A 19,990-nucleotide genomic window follows, 5' to 3' on the forward strand; every position below is an offset into this window, starting at 1 on the left:
TCATTACTAACTGCAGTCCAGCAATGAGCTTGTACATCCTCAGAAATGTTTTTCACAGAACTGTAGTTGCATCAAAGAGAAGCTGACCAAACTATAAAATTCTGTCTACAGCATATGTGACAATAACTGGGATTGAAGTTGACATTGTTTAGGTTTTCTAGATGAGGATGGCACCTGCTGTGACCGGTACCTGAGGCCACTCTGCCCAGACACGGGCAACTCTGTAGCTAAACGGGCTTACTCAGAGCCTGTACCAGGAATAATGTGTCCAGCAGGACGAGAGTGTGATTCTTCCCTCTGTTGTGGGGACTGGTGTGGCCACAACTTGAAGCCTGTCTCCAGTTCTGGAGGGCAGGAAGGGCATTGAAGTGCTGGAGGTGTCCAGAGAAGGGCAGTGGAACAGGAGAAGGGGCTGGAGCACAAGTCCTGTGCGGAGCAGCTGAGGGAGCTCAGCCTGGAGACAAGGAGGCTCGGGTGTGACCTTCTCACTCTCCTCAAACCCCTGACAGGAGGGTGTAGCCAGGTGGCTGTCGGGCTCCTCTCCCAGGCAACCAGCAAAAGGATGAGAGGACATGGCCTCAACCTGCACCAGGGGAGGTTTACGTTGGACAGTGGGAGGAATTTCTTCACATAAAGGGTGATTCGACATTCGAACGGGCTGCCCAGGGAGGTGGTGGAGTGACCGTCCCTGCAGGTGTTTAAGGAAAGTCCGGACATGGCACTCAGTGCCATGATCTAGTTGACAGGTGGTGATCTATTATAGGTCGGACTCGATAGGACTTTTACAATCCCATCGATTCTGTGACCGTCACGCCGCCATCGCCCTCCACCCCTCAGCGGGCACCCGCTCCTTCTCCTCCACCCGCCCACAGCCAAGATGGCGCCGGGCAGCGCGGCTGCTGCCAGCACTAAAGATGGCGCCTGCGCGCATGCGCGGGAAGGGGCGGGGCCTGTCCGAATTCTGGCGGGTAGCGGCAGCGCGCGCTGCGGTGAGCGGGGCGTGTGAGGGGAGCGGTGAGTGGGGTGCCTGGGGTGTGTGAGGGGAGCGGGGTGCCTGGGGTGTGTGAGGGGAGCAGTGAGTGGGGTGCCTGGGGTGTGTGAGGGGAGCAGTGAGTGGGGTGCCTGGGGTGTGTGAGGGGAGCAGTGAGTGGGGTGCCTGGGGTGTGTGAGGGGAGCGGGGTGCCTGGGGCGTGTGAGGGGAGCAGTGAGTGGGGTGCCTGGGGCGTGTGAGGGGAGCGGGGAGTGGTGAGTGGGGTGCCTGGGGCGTGTGAGGGGAGCGGGGAGCGGTGAGTGGGGTGCCTGGGGCGTGTGAGGGGAGCGGGGTGCCTGGGGCGTGTGAGGGGGGTGCCTGGGGCACACGGAGCGATCCCGGGGCATGGAGCCTGGCCCGAGGGTCGGGGAGCCGCGGGGGAGGGAGCCCCGGAGGAAGTCGGGGTTCTGCGGAGTGGGGGAGGCGGCCGAGCGGAGAGGGAAAAAGAGAGCAGTGAGGGAAAAAGCGCGGGGTCCGCGGTGGTAACTGGCCTTTCTCTGCTAGTCCGAGTTAGGCAGGGTAGCTGAAAATGAATATTCTGGAGCATGAGAAAGCTATCAAAAGCGGGGTTTATGGGCGAAACAAAAGATTCTGCGGCAGGAAGATCTGTAAGCACATTTAGAGTTTGGATTTGTGACTCATTTGGTCTCATATCCGTCTTTCTTATCCAAACTTCCCTGGCCCATTCATGTCCATCCGTGCTGATGGTTTTTCACGGACTCTTCTCCGTGAAATGGAGAAGCTGTGAGAAGCCCAGAATATACACTTTTGAGAATAACAACTGTTAGACTTTAATGACTAGTTAAGTGCTAGTAATTATGATGCACTCGGTGTAATCAGTTGAGGTGGAAATGGTTATTACTATGAGAACATGGCAAGCATTTCTTAAATTCTGTGTCTGTAATGCGTTTTTTTAATAAAAATAGTGTCCTTATGCTGCAGCAGGTTCAGCATGGGTCAGATATTTGATGTAGAAAATCTATGTGTGGGTTTTAAATTTAGTGGAGTCCTCATCTGTGGCTGTAAACAAAACCAAGCTGGTAGATTACAAGTTGTCAAATAAGGACCCTGAACACAATATATATTTCTGTATGAGGTATATGTACTTTAACATATACTTTCATTCTCCCCATAACAGAATATATCGGGGTAGTGCACTACAATAAGAGTATTTGCCTTGAGGGGCTCTTGAAGAAATCCTGGTGAAACCATGGACGGTAAGGGAGAAAATTCTCTTCCTTTCAGTGGGAAACTTGTCTTCTTCTACTAGCTTGTTAGTTAATAAGTGCAAGTGTTCAGAAAACGTGGTAAGGCTTTTAGCAAAATAATTTGCATTCCACTGAGTTTATTTGCTGAGTCCTTTGAGGTTGCCTCTTTCTTTTTGTCACTCTCCTGTGAGGCTGCTCTGTGCCTTCCCTGGTTTGGTGTTTTTCTCAGCTGCAAAGGCTGAATCAGTTTCTTGGTTTGCTCAGATTTTAATTTCTGCTCTGTCTGTCCCATTCTTCTCTCTGTACTAATATCGTCGCCATTTTTGTCCCTCTGTCCCTATTTCTTTGTTCTCTGTGTTTTTCCATGAGCAAACTCTATCTGAGGATATGCTTTGTCACCTGCCTTGCATCTCCCTCTTTCCCTTCCATGGCAAAAGCCACATGGGTGTCTCTGTTGGCTACATGTTTACAGCTTCCAGGCTTTTCTGTGTAACAGCAGCTGCTCTTCAAGGAACTGCATAGGAGGAAAAGCCAGTGCTGTGTAGCTGGCAAAATTTCTGCTGACTTGCCTGCCTGTGCCACAAGCTGAGGGCATCTGCAACTACATTTCCATCTGGCCTCACAGCCAGAAGCTGCTCTAGATGCCTTTAGCTAAACCTGAAGTGTATTTTTTTTAAAATACCACTTGCTGCTCTGATCTCGTTTCAGATGTCATTAGCTTGTAATCAAGGTGTCTTGGATATTTTATTCCTTTGCAGCTTTTCTTTAACTGGACAGAAATAACTCTGAGTCTAATTTTTGCCTTAGCTGATGATGACTTGGATCTGTTGGCTTCCCTCCTGGAAGAAAACGAAGCAACTGAGGAGAAGAATTCTCCGAAGGAGGAAGATGCTCCAGAGGATGAGGGTGGAGAACCAGATGAATATGATGAGCTCTTTGACGCAGAAGATGATGGATCCTACACCGAGGAGGTTGATGCTGAGGACAGCATGATTGATGAGCAGAAGGAGAACTTGGATACACTGTTTGGAGATGTAGATGACCTGCTGCAAGAGGAGGAGGCAGAGAAAGCTGTCCCCGCTTCTGCTTCCAGTCAGACAAAGGAGAAAACCAATGAAGAACTGCAAGGTTTCTGCAACAGCATCTTTGATCTGTTTTGTTTGATATATTCTGTCTCTAGAGTGATGAGGACAGGAGGTATGGCCTGCCTCTTCTTGATGATAGCTGGAGAGGAAATACTGAAAGGCCTTGTGAAAATTTCTAGGTTCAGTTTTCAGTGGCCAAACTTACCAAACCTGTTTTCCCAAAAGAAAGACTGAGGGCTCGAGACTAACAGAGCTGTGCTGAGTAGCATAGGGAAGGTTGCCTGTGTACCTGTACCTTGTCTCATGAAGAGCAATGTTGCCTCAGCCTTCAGGGCATCAGATATCACCATGGCATCTTTCACCAGCACTCCAGTCCCTTCTTCTCAGGGCTTATTGGCAGGAGGTTCTGCCCTACCAGTGTGGAAGCAGAGCTGGCCACAGCTTTCCTGTGTCCAGGCTGTGTATTTGATTATATAAGAAAGTACTTCTTTATGCTAAGGAGTGCAATCATCAGCCATTTAAATTGTCTTATGGTGAGTAGGAAAGTTGTATTCAACATGGGAAGGAACATACCATAATTAAGTAAAATAATTTTTATGAGAGGACCCAGCTCCAGGCTGTATGGGAAAAGTTTGCCTTCACTATGAGCTGTGTAGAATCAAGTAAATCTGCACTGTGACTCAAGTCTTCATTTTCTAAGTTTCCATGATGCAGTAAAACTGCCAGACTTCTAGAGGTCTCATAAATCCCTGTTTGCAATGGCTTCCTGCTGTCTTCATTATTATCCTTTTTCTTCTCCTTTCTTTCCTAGCTGAGCTGAGAAAATTGCAAGAACAGATGAAGACATTACAGGAGCAGTTGCAGAAGACTGCTCTTGGGCAGCAGTCCAGTTCAGGCCCTGAGAAGAAAACCTCTGGTAATGAAACTAATTAAATGGATTTATGATTTATTGGCTTACCAATGTGAGTTTATAGGCAGGACTTTAAATAATCTTGAAGTGGGCACTAAGTAGCAAGGAGGAATGGTGGTCTGCTGTGTTCCCACACAGGTTGTTTCTTATAGCTACAGATTAAATCAGTTTTGGTCTCCGCATCATGGATTAATTCTAGATTGGGCAGCTTTCATGACTAAGTGCTCCAGACTCTTCTGGAGGTGTCCCTCCTTACTGGCAGATGTTGCTACCTCCAGTATATACAGCTGTGTTTGTTCCTATAGCTTGTTCGATGTAGTAATGAAAACTCACGGAAATATTGGAAAATGGGATGCTTCTATTTTCCACAGCTTTGAGGTTGCAGTGACATCCAAAGTCTTAAGCTGTCAGGGGGAAGAGTCTTTGGGGGTTTTCAGCTGTTATATTTCAGCTGACAACTTGGCTGAAAGGTTTGCATATGGGTCACTGGCTTGGACTTATTGTTTAGGAGTTACACAGTTTGGAGCAGTGCTTAGAGTCTGAGTCCAGATCCCAAGGTCGCATAATTTTTTGTTCCCTTGGCCAGGTAAATCGCCCTGTCCTCCCTTAAAGAAAAGGAAAGCTCAGAAGCTGCAAGAGTCACCATGCTTCTCGGCCGAGCTGGGCAATCCTTTACCACCAGCCAAGCGAGGAATGCAGAAATCAAACTCATCCTCAGCAGGTACCATTCTCAGTCTACCTTTTACTAAACATACTGGGCTTCTGTCGAGTGCTTTTATTGTTCCCATCAGTGCTGTGGACTCATCCAGGACACTGTTATACTACTCAGTGCACCGGGAGTGCTCTGGTCACAGTAGCAGAGAGCTAATTACAGTTAATTACTGTATTTGTAATGGGACCTCTGTCTTTTTTCTTCTGCTAAAGAGAACAAGATTCCTCCTCCACGGCAAGTCCTCAGTCTGGCATTCCAGCCTCTCAAATCTGCCGTAGGGAACACACCCGGTAAGGTGACCAGAGAGAAGACTTCTCATGTGCCTGCATGCTCCAGTGCAACCACGCCGCCAGTGTCTGTGGAAACCTTCTCAGGACTGAGATTAAGGTCAGCAGCCCAGCTCTGAGCCCTGTCTGGGGACAGCCCCTCCAGTAAAAGCAAAGCAAACACAATGGATATATGTGGTCTAACTATGTCAGATTAGTCACTTGTCATCAAGGGATGTAACACAAGCCACAGCACTGACTGGTTGATCAGTAATCATGTAACATTGACTTTCAGCTTAGTGCCGTGTTTCTGTTTTCACCTCTGCTCTTTTCTAACTCTAGAATTAGAGAAAACTCTAATTTCATTAGCACTGCCTTCCCTGGGATATCCTCAGTGGTGGAGCAGGGAAGGAGTGGGCATGTGCAAAGGCCAGCTGAGCTCCAGTTGAGCCGGTTTCGCTGCACACAGAAGCCTCAGGAGCCACTCACCATCCCTATACGCAGTGTGGCCACAAGAGGACTCTGAATCCTCACGGTGTCCTCACCAGAACCCGAGCTCTATTCCCAGCTTAGTCAGCCATTCTTGGTCAGTCTGAAATGAGCAGAGTTAATGCAGGCTTGGGGCTGAGTTACAATGCAGCTATTTGGACAAAAACCAGTGTCATCAGTAGCTTTCTGATACGGGGGGGTTTATTTCAAGTGGCCTCAGGGTGAAGTGAGGCACAGAGGTGTTTTGCAGAGATGTAGTCTCCCCAGGAAAAGGCTGGTTGGTATTGATCGTCCATTTGTGCCAATGGATGTATTGTCTTTTACCTGCTTTCACTGGATCTAGAAAACCCCGGGTGTCTTCAGCCGAGATGGACAGGAAAATGGCTAACAGGAAGCTCATCCGACTGTCTCAGCTGAAGAACAAACTTGCTACTGAAAATCTGGAAGAAATAGACTGGGTAACATTTGGAGTTATAGTGAGGAAGGTCACTCCTCAGAGCACAAATAACGTAAGTAACTTCACTGTATCCCTTGCTCGGTTCAAGTGAAATGCTGGTGGTCTTTCCTGAGAAACTTTCCTAGATCTTTGACTTAATCAGCCAACTTCATGTAGTTAATGGAAAACTTCTGTATTAAAGATCTTGGCTTGTCTGATTTCATCCAGCATTGTATGTGTCCTATAGAAAGTCATTGATGAAGCAGATCTGGATATGCCATGGTTTTGTGTCTTTAGTGGGGTAAAAACCTCTTTATTCAACAAGTGTGCTGCCTGGCTTTGATACAGAAAGGTTGGTGGTAGCAGGATTATTTATTGTTTTGGTCTTTAAGAACCCCAGAACTGGCAACATGGCTGGCTGGAGATACTGTATCTAAGCTCTACTGAGATTACAAATTGTGCTTTTCGGAATCATTTAAACCTTGGGAAGAGGTAAATCAGCACAGCTCTTTAAAAGAAGCAGGCAGAGGAGATGCAGTCAGTGTGTGTGCAGCAAAGCTGAAAGGAAAGGGAATGTCTGTTCCAGGGCAGGACCTTCAGTATCTGGCGGCTGAACGACCTGCGGGACCTCAATGAGTGCGTCTCGCTCTTCCTGTTCGGTGAAGTCCACAAGGAGCACTGGAAGACCGACCAAGGCACAGTCATTGGCCTGCTCAATGCCAACCCTATGAAACCTAAAGAAGGCTCAGATGAGGTGAGAGGATTTTTCATTCAGCTGTAGATAAAAACCTATAGCTGAACCTTTTCATATTTGGCTGAGATTCAGCTTTATAACACATCTTCAGGTTGAAATTGGAGCAGTCTGCCCAATGGTTTGAATTGCATTTAGGTACTTGCATGGTGTGTATCTGCTCCTTGCCTCCTGGAAGACTGAACTTCAAGAACTCCTATTAAGCATTTAAACCCAGAGTTTATTCTAGTTTTTAATCTGCTCTTGGTAGCAGTTGGCTCTTCCACAAATATAGGGAGTGTATTTTCATTTTAGTTTATTCAGCTACTTCAGTGCAACACCTATTTCAGCCTAGAGGTCTCTCAAAGCTGAAAAAGGTGGAGAAGCACATTTCTCTCTTCTAATTCGAGCATGAGATATGATTACATAATGTTTCTAGTTCAAAAATCACAACAGAGAAGCAGCAATATTTGATTTATTAAACAGACAATGTATTATATAAATATATGTTGGTTGATACATAGTACTTCACTTGTTTAATCGATTATTTATAAATGCAGTACATGCAGAACATTTAAGACGGCTTGATTTTGCTAATAAATTAATATCTTTTTAATTGCACTGCAATGGATCCTGTTTCCAGTTACTTCTGTCAAGGGGAATTTTAGTCTAGCAGCTGATCATGTAGTGTTCTGCGTTTTAAATTCTCCAAATAGAAAAATTAAGGATCTCATTAATTGTGTTTTAAGCTATATAATTGCTTAAATTAGCATGAATAGGCAGTAGATAGTCCCGTTGGTGAGCAGAAAGGCACAGCAGATTTAATAGGAGGGCTGCATTTCACTGTCAAGAATGGCTCTTCGTAGCTAAAATGTTCACATTTAGTACTGCATTAAAACTGACTTCTGAAATTGTCCCTTGGCTACAGACACAGTCCTTGGTGTATTTGGTTGTGTGAAGCAGACGCTCTTCTTGCACAGGACTGAGTTTTGATGGGACCAAGACATTTGGAGAAAGACAGAGAGACCTGGTACAGCTCTGCCTCCCATCCCCTGTTGGATGTGGGGGTCATGATGGCATCAGAGCCAAGCAGCTGTACAGGACAATTTACAGCACAGTTTGACTGCCTTAGGTGTATTTTGGTTTCTTGGGGCTCTGAACATAGAACTCAAATGTTTTCCATCTCTTTGTGAGAAGTAAATTCACTTTTTTCTTTTTAACTGAGCCATTTCTCAATTTGAATAGGACACGTGGCTTTCTTAAGCTAGGACTGCATTTAAGACTATGTTGTCAGTACCAGAGGTACTGACCCAGATCAGAGACAAAGCAGTGACGTCTAGAAGGAGGCCTATCCAGGAGTGTTCTGATTTCTGTCTAGGTGTGTTTGTCCATTGACCACCCCCAGAAGATCCTCCTTATGGGAGAAGCTCTGGATATGGGCACCTGCAAAGCCAGAAAGAAGAATGGTGATCCCTGTGCACAGATTGTGAACCTGGTCTGTATCTCAGTAGTTGAGGCATTCCTAAGCTGTTGGTGAAAATCTGGCTGCTGATTTTGTACTGATACTCTGACTTTTTTACTTGTTTCTGGATCTTTACTTGCAACTAACTAAAGTGGGTGGAGAAAGTGACAAACAAAACCCAGAGGAGCTGTTTCTGTGCTGTCACTGTGCAGAGGATTTCCCTGAATGAAAGGCTGGTGCTGCAGTGAAAGGAGATGGTCTTGACCTATGATTCTACACCCTTTCATTCTCCTTTGCTCCAGTGCAAGCTTCCATGCACTGCACTAGAAAACTCCTCCAGGGAAAAACAGCACAAGATTTTTTTGGGGAATGGCTATTTTTTTGAATGAGTTTAACCCTATGGGCTCCCTTGTCCAGTGTACCTGCAAGCTGTTAGGATACTTACACCTGAATGTGGGACACTGGAGATGAGAGAAAAAAGTGTTGGGATCCTTCTTTTAGGACATTACTGACTTGTACTAGCTTAAAAGCCTTGTGGATTATTACTTCATGGCTGTGGTGATGCTGTGATACCTGAAAGGAACCTTGTCTGAGTCAGAAGGGTTGTAGATAGTAGGGTATAGGAAGGAGGAGATTAAATGAAGGAATGAAGAACTGTGGAGGAGCTGGCAGTGTGGGAATTGGGTAGAAGACAAATACAGAAGATACTTGTAGCCAATCAAGACTCTGATTGCAGACCCACTCCAGGAGGAGTCTGTGCATACAGTACATAAAACTGAGTAGAGTCAAAAATACAGAATCTGGGCAAGAGGTCCTGGGTGGGATATGAGTTGACTTAAAGGAATGACCTTAAAATTCCTTGATGCACAGGGTTGTTTCCAGTGATTAGTATAGGCAATTTTACCTTTGTTTTTCGTTGCTCGAGTGTGGGCATATTTTTGTTCAGTTGATCAAACACTGGAGGTACCACAGTAGAGATATTACTGCATTTTAGCCATACAAGGATACATGTGGGTGAGAGGAATGAAGGAAATTGTAATTGCTGGTGTTCTGTAACAGGCTTCTCCTGTTTCTTTTCAGAATGACTGTGAATATTGTCAGTATCACATACAATCCCAGTACAAGAAGCTCAGCTCGAAGAGGGCAGATCTGCAGTCCACCTTTTCTGGTGGCCGCATTCCCAAAAAATTTGGTCGGAAAAATCCCACTTTGAAAGAGAAGCTGTGTCAGGATGGGTTTTACTATGGAGGAGTCTCTTCAGCAGCATATGCAGCCTCAGTGTAAGAGAAACCATTTATCTCCCTTGTTTTTGAACAGAATTTCCCCCACATGTACAAGGGAGCCTGAAGCTATATCTAAGGGAGTCTATTCATTTAGAGAGTGCCTTTGCCTTAATTACATTCACCAGATAAGAATAAAGCCCAACATTTGGCATAAGCCAACCAGCCACAAGGGGTAACAGAGCTGCTGTTTGACAGGAAGATTTTGAGTTGGTACTAAGACATGCTGTGGGTTGTTTTTACCTCTACGTTAATACTGTGGTGTCAACACAGCTTTGTGTTTCAGTAGATTAATGGGCTTTGAGATCATGAGATCCCAAGCATTTGAGTCTCCGAGATTGTAACTGTATTTTCTTACGACTTACTGCATTTAATCCCAGAGTCAGTGTTTTCTGTATTTCCTCATGTCCTCCTTGGCTGAAATAATACACTGTCACTCTGGGTTAATGAGGAAACACGACTGACCAAGATCAGTGTGCATCTCATAGGGGCCAGGTCCTTTATCCTAATCCCATGAAGACAGCTGTGGAAAGATGAATCACAGCTGGATCCAGCCCTGTGCTTGGACACAGCTTTTATTCCCTTACCACTGCCCTCTAATACCTGATGTGACTCCACAGTAATGAAGCAATTCCAACCTCCTTTCCATTTGTTTCCTCTTTCTAGTGCAGCAGCTGCTGTGCCGAAAAGGAAGGTTCAAACCACTCTCTCCAACCTGGTCGTGAGAGGATCTGATGCAATTGTCCAGGAAACCAGGCAGAAAATTGGTACTCAATTACCCAAGTAGTCTCTTCACTCTTTAAATGTTTCCAGATCCATGTGTAGATGTGTTCCAGGGCCTTCCAGTCACTGAATGAACCTGGCAGTCAGTTTGCTGCAGAAGGGGTCATTTGCAGGCAACTTCCTCAGCTGGTCACAATTCCTCTTCCCTCTTGAAATCACAGTTTCAAGGCAAATGTAACTAAGCAACTGTGTGGCTCCATGCATCATTTTTTTTTTTATCAGTTCCCCCAAATTAAGTCTCCTGTTCTGTCTTTGGACAGTGACAGAAGATCTTTGCCAGATTAATGGGAATTGGACGTTTTAAGAACTTTGAACCAGAGGATTTATTTTATTTGATTAAAATAAATTACTTCTCTCAATCTTGAAAGCTTCGAAGGCATACTAAGTATAAATCAGTCAGGTCTGCAATGCAGGCGGCCCCTTGAGAACCCACCTTGTTTCTAGTATTTTAATTTTGTGTCAAAGCATGTTCCTTTCATAGGCCCTGGATGTTACCAGTCTTCTCTGTTTTGTTTCTGTAAAACACTTAATGTTACACTCTTTGTGCACCTCGGAGAGCAGGTGACTGATTATTCAAACTGTGTTCTAGATACCACTTAGTCTTACTTACATCTTTCAGTTCCATCAGTTGCCTCCATTTCAGACAACATGGTGTATGTCCATAGCAGCTTTTAAGCTGCTCTTAATTCTCCAGGGATAAAGTGTGGAGGCTTTAGGACTGTCAAGCATCCTAAAAATGGGAATGGTGGGAGTAACACAGACAGCCCAGGCTGATGGGGAACTGAGATTGAGTTGCTGAAGGGATAGAAATGTCTGGGGCAAATTACAAGACCTTGGGCAACCAGATATAATGTAGAGGTTGGTTTTGCTTTGAGAGGGGGTCAGGTGACTTTCAAGGGCTTCTTCCAACCTAGATGATTTTACATCTGGAAAACCGGGCCTGCTTCCCTTCCTCACTTCAAATCTACTGTATTTCTGCCTCTTCCACTCAGGTGCAGCGAAGAGACCCATGCAGTGTTCTGAAGAATTCAGGGAACTGCTGGCACAGCCAACTTTTGGAGCACGAAATCTCTGCAAACACTGGACCAAAACAGGTATTGTCCTTTTGCCTGAAGAAAGACCCACACCTAAAATCACTCTACCTCCTTCTGAACAAAGTGTCTTTTTATTTCGGTTTATTCTTTTTTCCCAGATGCTGAAAAGAAGCAAGGGGCAAATTCCCAGTCTATCTCTGCTTCAGCGCTCCTCAAGCAACAGAAACAGAAATTGCTGGAGGCCAGAAAAAAGCGATCTGAAGAGATTCAGAGGCGGTAAGAAACACTGGCTTTCACAGGAAGGGTTGTGTTATTGTAGCCCTAAGGACAGCTGTGTTTTCACTTCTTACTTCTCAGCTTTGTGTGATACCTCTCTCTGATTTTAGCTTTGAAAACAACTGGTCATTCACTCCTTCTGGTGACTTCTTCAAGTCACTCTTGATTTCAGTGACTCAGCGAGTCTTTTACCAGTCTTGTTTACTTCTCAATGCCAAAATTGCTGCGTGTTTCTTTTAGTTATTAAAGGGTAAATAGTAAAAAATCATAGTCTGCATCCCCTTCTATTTGTTTCTTAAACCTTTCTATCTCTCACTTGTGTCCCTAATTGAATTATTCTTGTCTTTACAAGGTTTCTCCAGAACACAGGTAAAGCCAGCACTCCTGCTCTGCCATCCTCCTCCAGACAGACCTCCCTCCATTCCCCAGTGCCTGGGGCAGAGTTTCCCAAAGCTGCAAAAATGCCAACTCCTCAAAGGCCCAGGCTAGGTACAGGCTTCTCAGAAGGAGAAGATATCCTCTTCTTTGACAAGTCTCCACCTCCAAGGCCAAAGCTAGACAGCTTGGCAGAAGCCAAAAAGGTACCAGCTCTTTGCATCTTTTATGTATTAGAGAGGTTAAGGGAAATGTGGTTTGTGGTAGAAGAGGAGTCTTTGGTCAGATATGGCCCAACTCAATTCTGGTGTTAGTGGAGTTTGTCATTTGTGGGATCACACTCCCCATATTCCAGCATACAGGATACCTGTGGTTCCTGATAGCTGTTAGTGCCCAAGTCCATGCTGCCATCTTGCCTTCAGTCAATCTCTTAAGGCAAAGGATTTGTGCTGAAAATCCCTGGAGTGCTAAACTCTGGCATTGCTAGAGCAGTTTAATGCAGGTGTTTTGTTTGACAGGTAGGTAAGCAATGGTTTAGCTGTGTTGTGTCATGAGTCTGGATAATTTTGTTTTCTAGCCAAAACAGAATGCATCTTTTTTTAGCAAAAATATGTTCATTTGTTTGTCAAAGAAACTTTTCCAGCTAGAATGAGAAAGTTAGCATTCTGGGAGTATGAAAAGGAATAGTTGTAAGAAATTTCCTATTCCAAATTATTATCAGTTTATGTGGAAATCTCAAGTGATTTGATTTCTCTGAAAAACTTACTGATTTGTGAAGCAGGTAAAGCTCAGCTGCAGAGACACCAGGCCTGGTAACACCCGTGAAGAAGTGACTATGGTTTGGGAAGTCACAGGGAGCTGGGTGTATGTGAGAGCTGGGAATTTTTTTGGGTCTCTCTCCAGCCAGCCCCATGCTCAGGCCAGTGGATGTTCTCTCTTCCTCTGCTACCTCTGGAAGTTTCCAGACAGGTCACCAACACTTCCCTGCTCTTTCCTGTTTTCTAGCTGGCTGCAATACAACGACTACGAGCAAAAGGCCAGATTCTTCCTAAAACGGACCCAAACAGCGTCAAGAGGAAAAGGACTGATGTTGAGGATGTCCTAGAAATTGTTGAAAGAGTTGAGAAAAATGTTGCTCATTCACAAGGTGCAGAAGCAGACAGTGGTATGTACTGTTAGCTTCTAGAACAGGAAAAAAATGTGCTTTTGTCCTCCTGACAGAGCAGTAGTTGCTCTGGGTTAAGGACTTAATTACTGTGCTAAAAAGAGGCCAAGTTAGGTCTGTTTGGAACTTCAAGGGTTTGTTGGAAAGACTAAAAACCTCTCTAACCCTGTGGAGAAAGAGTGAGATGTAATCTCCAATAGCTCCTTGTGCTCATCTCTGTTCCCTTCCTTCTGGCACTTGAGCATCTGCAGGGCAAGGCTGACTTCACCAAGGGAAACCAAGAATCAATCCCCCCTGGGAAGCTATCTGAATTTTTTGTGGGAACTTGAGTTTGCCTGCTGGTGATTTACTGTGTGATCCTGGATGAATTGTTTAATTCCCTTTAAAGTGTCTTCATCAGTCAGTGAGGGAACACTGCTTGCACTCCTGGGAATAATGTGAAAATTCCTAGTACAGTGCTTTGAGAGAAGATGCAATGTTATTTTACAAAAAATACTTTTATTTTTTCTGAAGACATATTTGAGCTTGTTTTCATGTTCCCAATCTGTGAAAAGCTGCTGTTTGACCTGAACATCTGCCTGAGAGACCTGAGACTTCCAAAATCTCCTGCAGTGAGCAAGTTTAGCCATCACAGCCTTGTTGTGTAGGACTGAACCTTTTTGTCTCCCTAGAAATGGATGAACTGGAACCTGCCCAAAAGAAACGGCGTGAGCAGCTGGCCTATCTGGAGTCAGAAGAGTTCCAGAAAATCCTGAAGGCCAAGTCCAAGCACACAGATGTCCTAAAAGAGGTATGGCCTCGATCCAGCTGTGACTGAGGGCTTAGAACTGGGAGCTGACTGGACTCCTCAGGATGTCAGCAAGAAGCAGGCACCCAAACACCTCACAGGCCCCAGCCTGTCTGAGGAGTAGGGCTGAGTGTCTCTGGGCACACAGGGCAAGGTGCCTGCAAGTCAGTGCTGTTGCCATAGCCGGGGTAAGCTCATGTTGCCAGTTGACATCAGGTTTTCTGTTGTGCTCGGACTAATCAGTGAAGTTTCCTCTTGGTGGCTAACCAAAGAAATCCCTCTGCCTTAAAATCAAATGAGCCACATGCATATTTTGCCCCTCATTACTTGACATCTTGGCCACATAAAGGCAGCTGCCACCTTCATCTGTGGCTCATGTCAGCTGTGAAACGCCATCAGGTGCCCTGAAAGCTGAGAGGTTGGAATTCTCACACTTGGGGTCTCTGCTGAGCACTCTCCCAGGGTTACAGCACCTCCAACGGCACAGGGCTCTTGGACACTTACTGGCATGAAGTCATAGTTGTTTTAAGGTCTTCTGGGGAGTAACATTTTTGCCTAGGAACCTATTCCATTAATTACATCTGCCTACCTGACTTCTCTCTGCACTGTCCTCATGGGTTTGTGCTTATTTCAGTACCTCCTGCTGTTGTTAAACCTTCCCACTGGTGCATTTCAGACTTGGCTTGTTCCAGTGCAGGTGAACTACAGCAAGTGTACAATAATGGATTGTTTGAAGCAAAAGTGATGATGTGTTTCTTTGCTCCCAGACTGCAGTCTGCTTCAAGCAGGCCTGGTAATAATTTGCCCTAAAGCCATTTATGGAGTGGCTTCTTCCCTCTTTGTGTCCTCACAACCCATTTTGTGTGCCCCACAGGCTGAGGCTGAACTGCAGGAGCAATATTTTCAGCCACTGGTGAAAAAGGAAGAACTGGAAGAGAAGATGAGGAACATCAAAGCAGTGAAATGCCGAGTTGTGACGTGTAAAACGGTGAGGGAAGGGGAGCCAGGATACCAGCAGGGGAGTGGAACATGGATTCTGCAAAATGGTGCTGGACTGTCCTGCAGACTCCCAGCTGTCACTCTGTTGGCCATGGTCCAGTGCAGGGAATGATGTTTTGTTCCTTATGCACATTGCTGAGAGCAGCCTGTGACTGAGTGACTGAGACATGGCAAGGCTTTAGTGCTGTGCTCAGCATCTCAACTCAGTGCTTATGCCAGTGGTTCCATGGCTATTGCCATCCTGTATTTCTCCATTTCTTACCTGAAATGCTTTGTACCAGGACCCTCAGTTCCCCGTATTTCATGAAAAAATAGAGTCCTTGAAAACATTAACACTGGGTAGGAATCCTCTATCTGCATTTCCGGAGGAGTGGAGCTTTATGACTATCCCAAATATACTGAGAGGAAGGGGAGCATTACCTCCCACTTCCAAAGTGTTAGCACCTGCTGAACTTTCCCTCTTGCTGCCTTCCCTACCTTTTTGGGATTGCACAGAGGGACAAGAGGGACACTTGTGCCCCATAAAATGCTGGGAGCAGGACCACAGGGTGGTGGCACAGGGGGAGGATGGCATTAGAAGGAGCAGTGACAAAACCTAGGGTGGTGACCCAACTGCTGGGCTCCTCAGGAGAGGAGAGGACAGGGATGCTTTCCTCTGAACATTCAGCTGTTGGCAGCCCCCAGAACAGGTCTCTCAGGCTCTCTCTCTCCTCCTCACAGTGTAATTACACCTACTTCAGGCCTCTGGAGACCTGTGTGCAGGATAACCACGACTACCTCTGGCATGATGCCATCAAGAGATTTTTCAAATGTCCTTGTGGAAGCAGAGCTATTTCCCTTGACAGGCTTCCAAAAAAGCCCTGCAGGTAAGAAATGAGCCTCATGAAATAGTGACTGGGATCATGGTACTGTCCCTTCATAGGTAACTTGTTGTGAGTCATGTAACTGTGTCCTAAAAGGGGAATGTTGGCCCTTGTGCCAAGGAGCATGGGCTGGGTGCGGGGTTACTTTAGGATCCCCTCATACTGTGTAGCAAACACAGCACAGTGGTCCTCACATGCCCTCTTCATCTTGCAGCAACTGTGGCCTCTTCAAGTGGGAGCGAGATGGGATGCTAAAGGTAAGTGTGAGCCAGCAGCTCTGAGCACCTCAGCACTGCAGCTGCTTCCTGTGGTACTTTTGTCCCCCTCTCTGGTTCTGTGCCCTTACGAGCTCCCAGCAAAGCCCAGCAGCTCTGCATTTTGTCAGCTGCACACAGGTGTCTGCAGCCTCTGTTATATATGGGCTTCCACTTCTTGCTTTCTGTTCTCAAAGCTTTTGTTTTATTTAACCATGGGGAAATGGCTTTTGAACAAAGTTATAAGAATTCAGAATATCAAGGTCCCCAGAGGGTCTGTCAATGTTTAGTCAGATAATTTAGCCCTACAGTTACTGCCAGAGAAGTGTTTGGGAGACACCTACTACATGTTTAATCTCTTTTCTCCATGGTTCATGTTTCCAGGAGAAAAAAGGTCCGAAGATTGGTGGAGAAACGCTTTTACCAAGAGGAGAGGAACAACCAAAATTTCTCAATAGTCTTAAGTGATCTGGAGTTGATTTTTTTCACAACACATGGATGGATTTTTGTGTCTGAAACACACATTTACTGTACTGCCAAGAGGATTCAGGTTTTAGTGATGAATCAGTAGGGGAATCAGTTTGTGATGAAAAGATTATCTGCCAAGTGTCCACCAGGCCACTGCATGGATATTGAACTTTGATCTTTTTTTAACTGACTGACTAAGACTGGATGTGAAATGCACATTCATGCCTGTTCTTTCCAGCTAACACACTCACTATTGGGTGACAAATCATCATGAATGGGAATGACTGTAGATTCCATAAGCACTTAATGAAATTAATACTCTGATTTGTTCATGCCAACCTGTCTTCAGCTCTTGGACAAAATGGGGTGTGAGGGGGTTGTAGGCACAGAGCATTCTCCATTGGTTTCAAAATTACTCACTCTGAACCCTTGGGAATAGATGCCAAACACATCTTGAGTTTTTCCTTGGCTTACCTGTTATAAAACCCTTTCATGGTTTTGGCCCTGCAAGCCAGCAGTGTTTGTGCTGGAAACTCAAGAGCTCCCTGTCCCCCAGCACCATCCACACTACAATGCTCTTGTGGCTACAGCCCTGTAGCTCCCACTTGGAAAAGCATTTTAATGAATTTAGCACCATTTTTTGAGTGGTTTGAAAGAGCTGAGTGATTATATTTAAAAGATGTACCCTTTTCCTGGTAACTTAAATAGCTACTGTTCCTGTCTCAGACCAAGCAGGATGAAATCTCCAAGAGGTGGCTCCTGAGAAATGATGTCTTCATACAGGCATTTTTCTGACAGCACTTTGCTGTAGGGATGCCTGGGGCATTTAACCAGCTTTTCCTGGACTGTTTTTCCTGCCCTAACTCATGCCCAGTTGGATCACAAGATATTTTTTTTAAAGTGCAAAACTCCCTCTGACCTCAGTGATTCGATCAAAGGGCCACTAAGCATCTCACGTGTCCCAGCAGTCTTGTCGATGCCTCTGGTTTGCCTGCACAGGGGCTGGGAGAGAAATAAGTCACTTCATTTGGAGCAGCTGGACACGTTCACCTCAGCATTCTGCAGCCCTCATCTCTTACTGGTGCTGTTGTTGGTGCTACTTGGCCTACAGCTCTCATTTCAGTCTCCTGTTGGTACCATTTGCTGAGTGGGGTGTCACTGCTAGGGGACAAAGTCAGTAACTGTGACATTGCTTGGCAACATCTCCTGTGGACTCCTCGTTCAGAATAAATAGAGTACAGAATAAAACACTCCCTGGTCTGCATGCTGTTTCTCTGAGGAAGAGGATGAGCTGCTTCCTCAACATCTTTCTTTGCCCACAAGTTCAGTGCTAAATCACCAAAAGGAAACTAAACAGGAGTTTCTCACCTGGAGTCCACAAAACAACCCTGACATTCCATGTTGGTCTCAGCCTTCAGCCAGCATGTTGAAAGCCTCACACTTTTCCCAGTTCTTGTCTCTTGGGCCCAAGGAAAGATTCTGCAGAAATTAAAATGTCAAAGGAGGGCTAATGCTCTATTTTCATTAATGCCCCCAGGACTGGGCTATGGAAGACACGTATCTCTGTGGGAGTGAAAGCAATGCTTGTATGCAAAAATAGGGTGAAGAAACCGAACTTTGCTTTGTTTAAGCTCTGGCAGTAAACAGAGTGGAGGGAGATTGGAATTTTGGGATGCTTTTCTTGTGCCAGAGATTGTACTACTACCCTGATTCCTGACTGCTTGACTCTAACAGGGAAGCTGGGATCAGTCAGGATGGTCACAGCAAGGAGATGAGGAGATACTGGCAGGAGCTTTGCCCAAAGCTCTCTCCAAAATGGGTTTGGCCCAAACATCCTGCAGGACCAGCAGTTACTGGATTGTTGGGTGACTTGCAGCTGCAGCACCCCAGTGTTCCCCTCAGAACCAGCACCTGATTTTCCAGGGTTCACTTTGGTTATTCAGCCACACAAGCCACAACAGAATTTCTGAACCACAGAAATAATCCAGTGCAGCCATTAAAGCTGCTTTTGCTGCAATTTAACCTTTATTTCAAGACCAAAATCCATGTTGTCCATCAGCTGTACCAATAACTTCCCATGTAAGCTCATACTGAAACCGATCCACTGGTTGCTTTTGTGCAGAAAAAGGATGTTGAAAAGCTTAAACACTTCCTCACATATGGAATTTTATATTAATTCCATTAATTTTATATTAATATTGATTTTAACAACTATATTATTAGTGACCTTACATTAATAGAGTAAGAGCCCAAAAGTGTATCAAGACAGTGACTAGAAAAAATAAGTAATGCACAGCTCATCATAATCTTTGAAAACCTAAACTAGAGGCAGCAATCTGATTTTGTAGGTCAGCTTTTCTTTGTAGTCCATCATCTGTTCAGCCTTGCTGCACCTATTTTGTGTTACCATGAAATGCTTTTGTAATGCAGCATCTGGGGCAAGTTCCCTACACAGGGGGCAAAAAGCACATGAATCTGGCTCCTCAGAAGCTGATGCTCAGGCACAGGTTTCCCATCCTGGTCATTAGAGGTCACTTTAAAGATTGATTCCTTTTCCTTGCACTAGCTTTGTTCTTTTTTTCCAAACTACCTGCATTTAAAAATCCCACAAAACAACAGCAACAACAGACCTAGAAAACAGCATCTTTGCATGCAGTGTTTCCTGCTTGTTCCTGATATGAGCAGATCTGTTTGGTCATAAAAACCATTAACTTACTGCCTCTTCAAAGTCTCAAACAGAAATGTACAGACAACACTAAATTAAATTCGAAGCTACAAGCTCCAATGCACAAAACCCTGCTTGGTGTAAGCCAAAAGGCTCATTGGATTGATGTGGTGAGCAGAGGAGGGCTCAGATGGGTGTTTTGAAAACTATGTCCTCTTCATGCAAATCCAGTTACAGAAGGATTGAATAACACCCTCTCCTATCTAAATACCTGCTGGCACAAGCTCCTCCTACCTGGGTTGATTTGCACTGAAAAGATAGCAAAGAACCTGGATGAAATCAATTTTGGCAGCCCAGAGGTGGGAATGGTGATGAGTAGAGCTGGAGGAGGAATTTGCAAAGCTCCTGGGCTGATTTCCAGGGATGTGAAGGGGCTGTGTGTGGAACAAGGGCGCTTCTCCAGGCAGGCAGCAAGAAGCCTTATCAGCACAAAGGCCAAGATGACTTGTGAGTTACAAGATAAGGTTGTGATTTAAGATTAGCACAAGGTCTGGAGCAGAAACCGTTTTATATTTTGCATGTCCAAATTCAATTACTTCTTTCTCCAGCTGCTCTTGGATCATGCTCTTAACATCACCATAGTAGCACTCTGAGCTGGTGAGGTGATAACTGTGAGGACGTTGGGCATCACTCACTGCCACTTTGATTACAAA

The 19,990-nt window shown here is 45.3% G+C and overlaps 1 protein-coding gene across 6 annotated transcripts; it reads left to right on the top strand.

Annotated features, from left to right (window-relative positions):
* Positions 1-935: 935 nt before the first annotated feature.
* On the top strand, positions 936-18,729 carry MCM10 (minichromosome maintenance 10 replication initiation factor). 6 transcript variants are annotated; one of them, XM_040061638.2, is made up of 20 exons: positions 936-1,014; positions 2,169-2,247; positions 3,046-3,366; positions 4,135-4,239; positions 4,820-4,954; positions 5,158-5,332; positions 6,044-6,209; positions 6,723-6,890; positions 8,245-8,361; positions 9,409-9,608; positions 10,275-10,375; positions 11,384-11,485; positions 11,584-11,701; positions 12,054-12,282; positions 13,082-13,241; positions 13,913-14,031; positions 14,903-15,016; positions 15,748-15,893; positions 16,105-16,147; positions 16,529-18,729. In XM_040061638.2, exons 2-20 carry the CDS (start codon positions 2,241-2,243, stop codon positions 16,610-16,612), a joined length of 2,610 nt encoding a protein of 869 aa, XP_039917572.1. In that variant the 5' UTR covers positions 936-1,014; positions 2,169-2,240; the 3' UTR covers positions 16,613-18,729. The 6 variants fall into 6 exon arrangements, with proteins under 6 accessions (XP_039917572.1, XP_039917569.1, XP_039917574.1 ...); XM_040061635.2 differs by having other exon boundaries at positions 3,046-3,435; positions 16,529-18,475; XM_040061640.2 differs by having other exon boundaries at positions 936-989; positions 16,529-18,473.
* Positions 18,730-19,990: the final 1,261 nt, after the last annotated feature.

Source organism: Hirundo rustica, chromosome 4, assembly GCF_015227805.2.
Source record: "Hirundo rustica isolate bHirRus1 chromosome 4, bHirRus1.pri.v3, whole genome shotgun sequence".
Classification (NCBI taxonomy): Eukaryota; Metazoa; Chordata; class Aves; order Passeriformes; family Hirundinidae; genus Hirundo; species Hirundo rustica.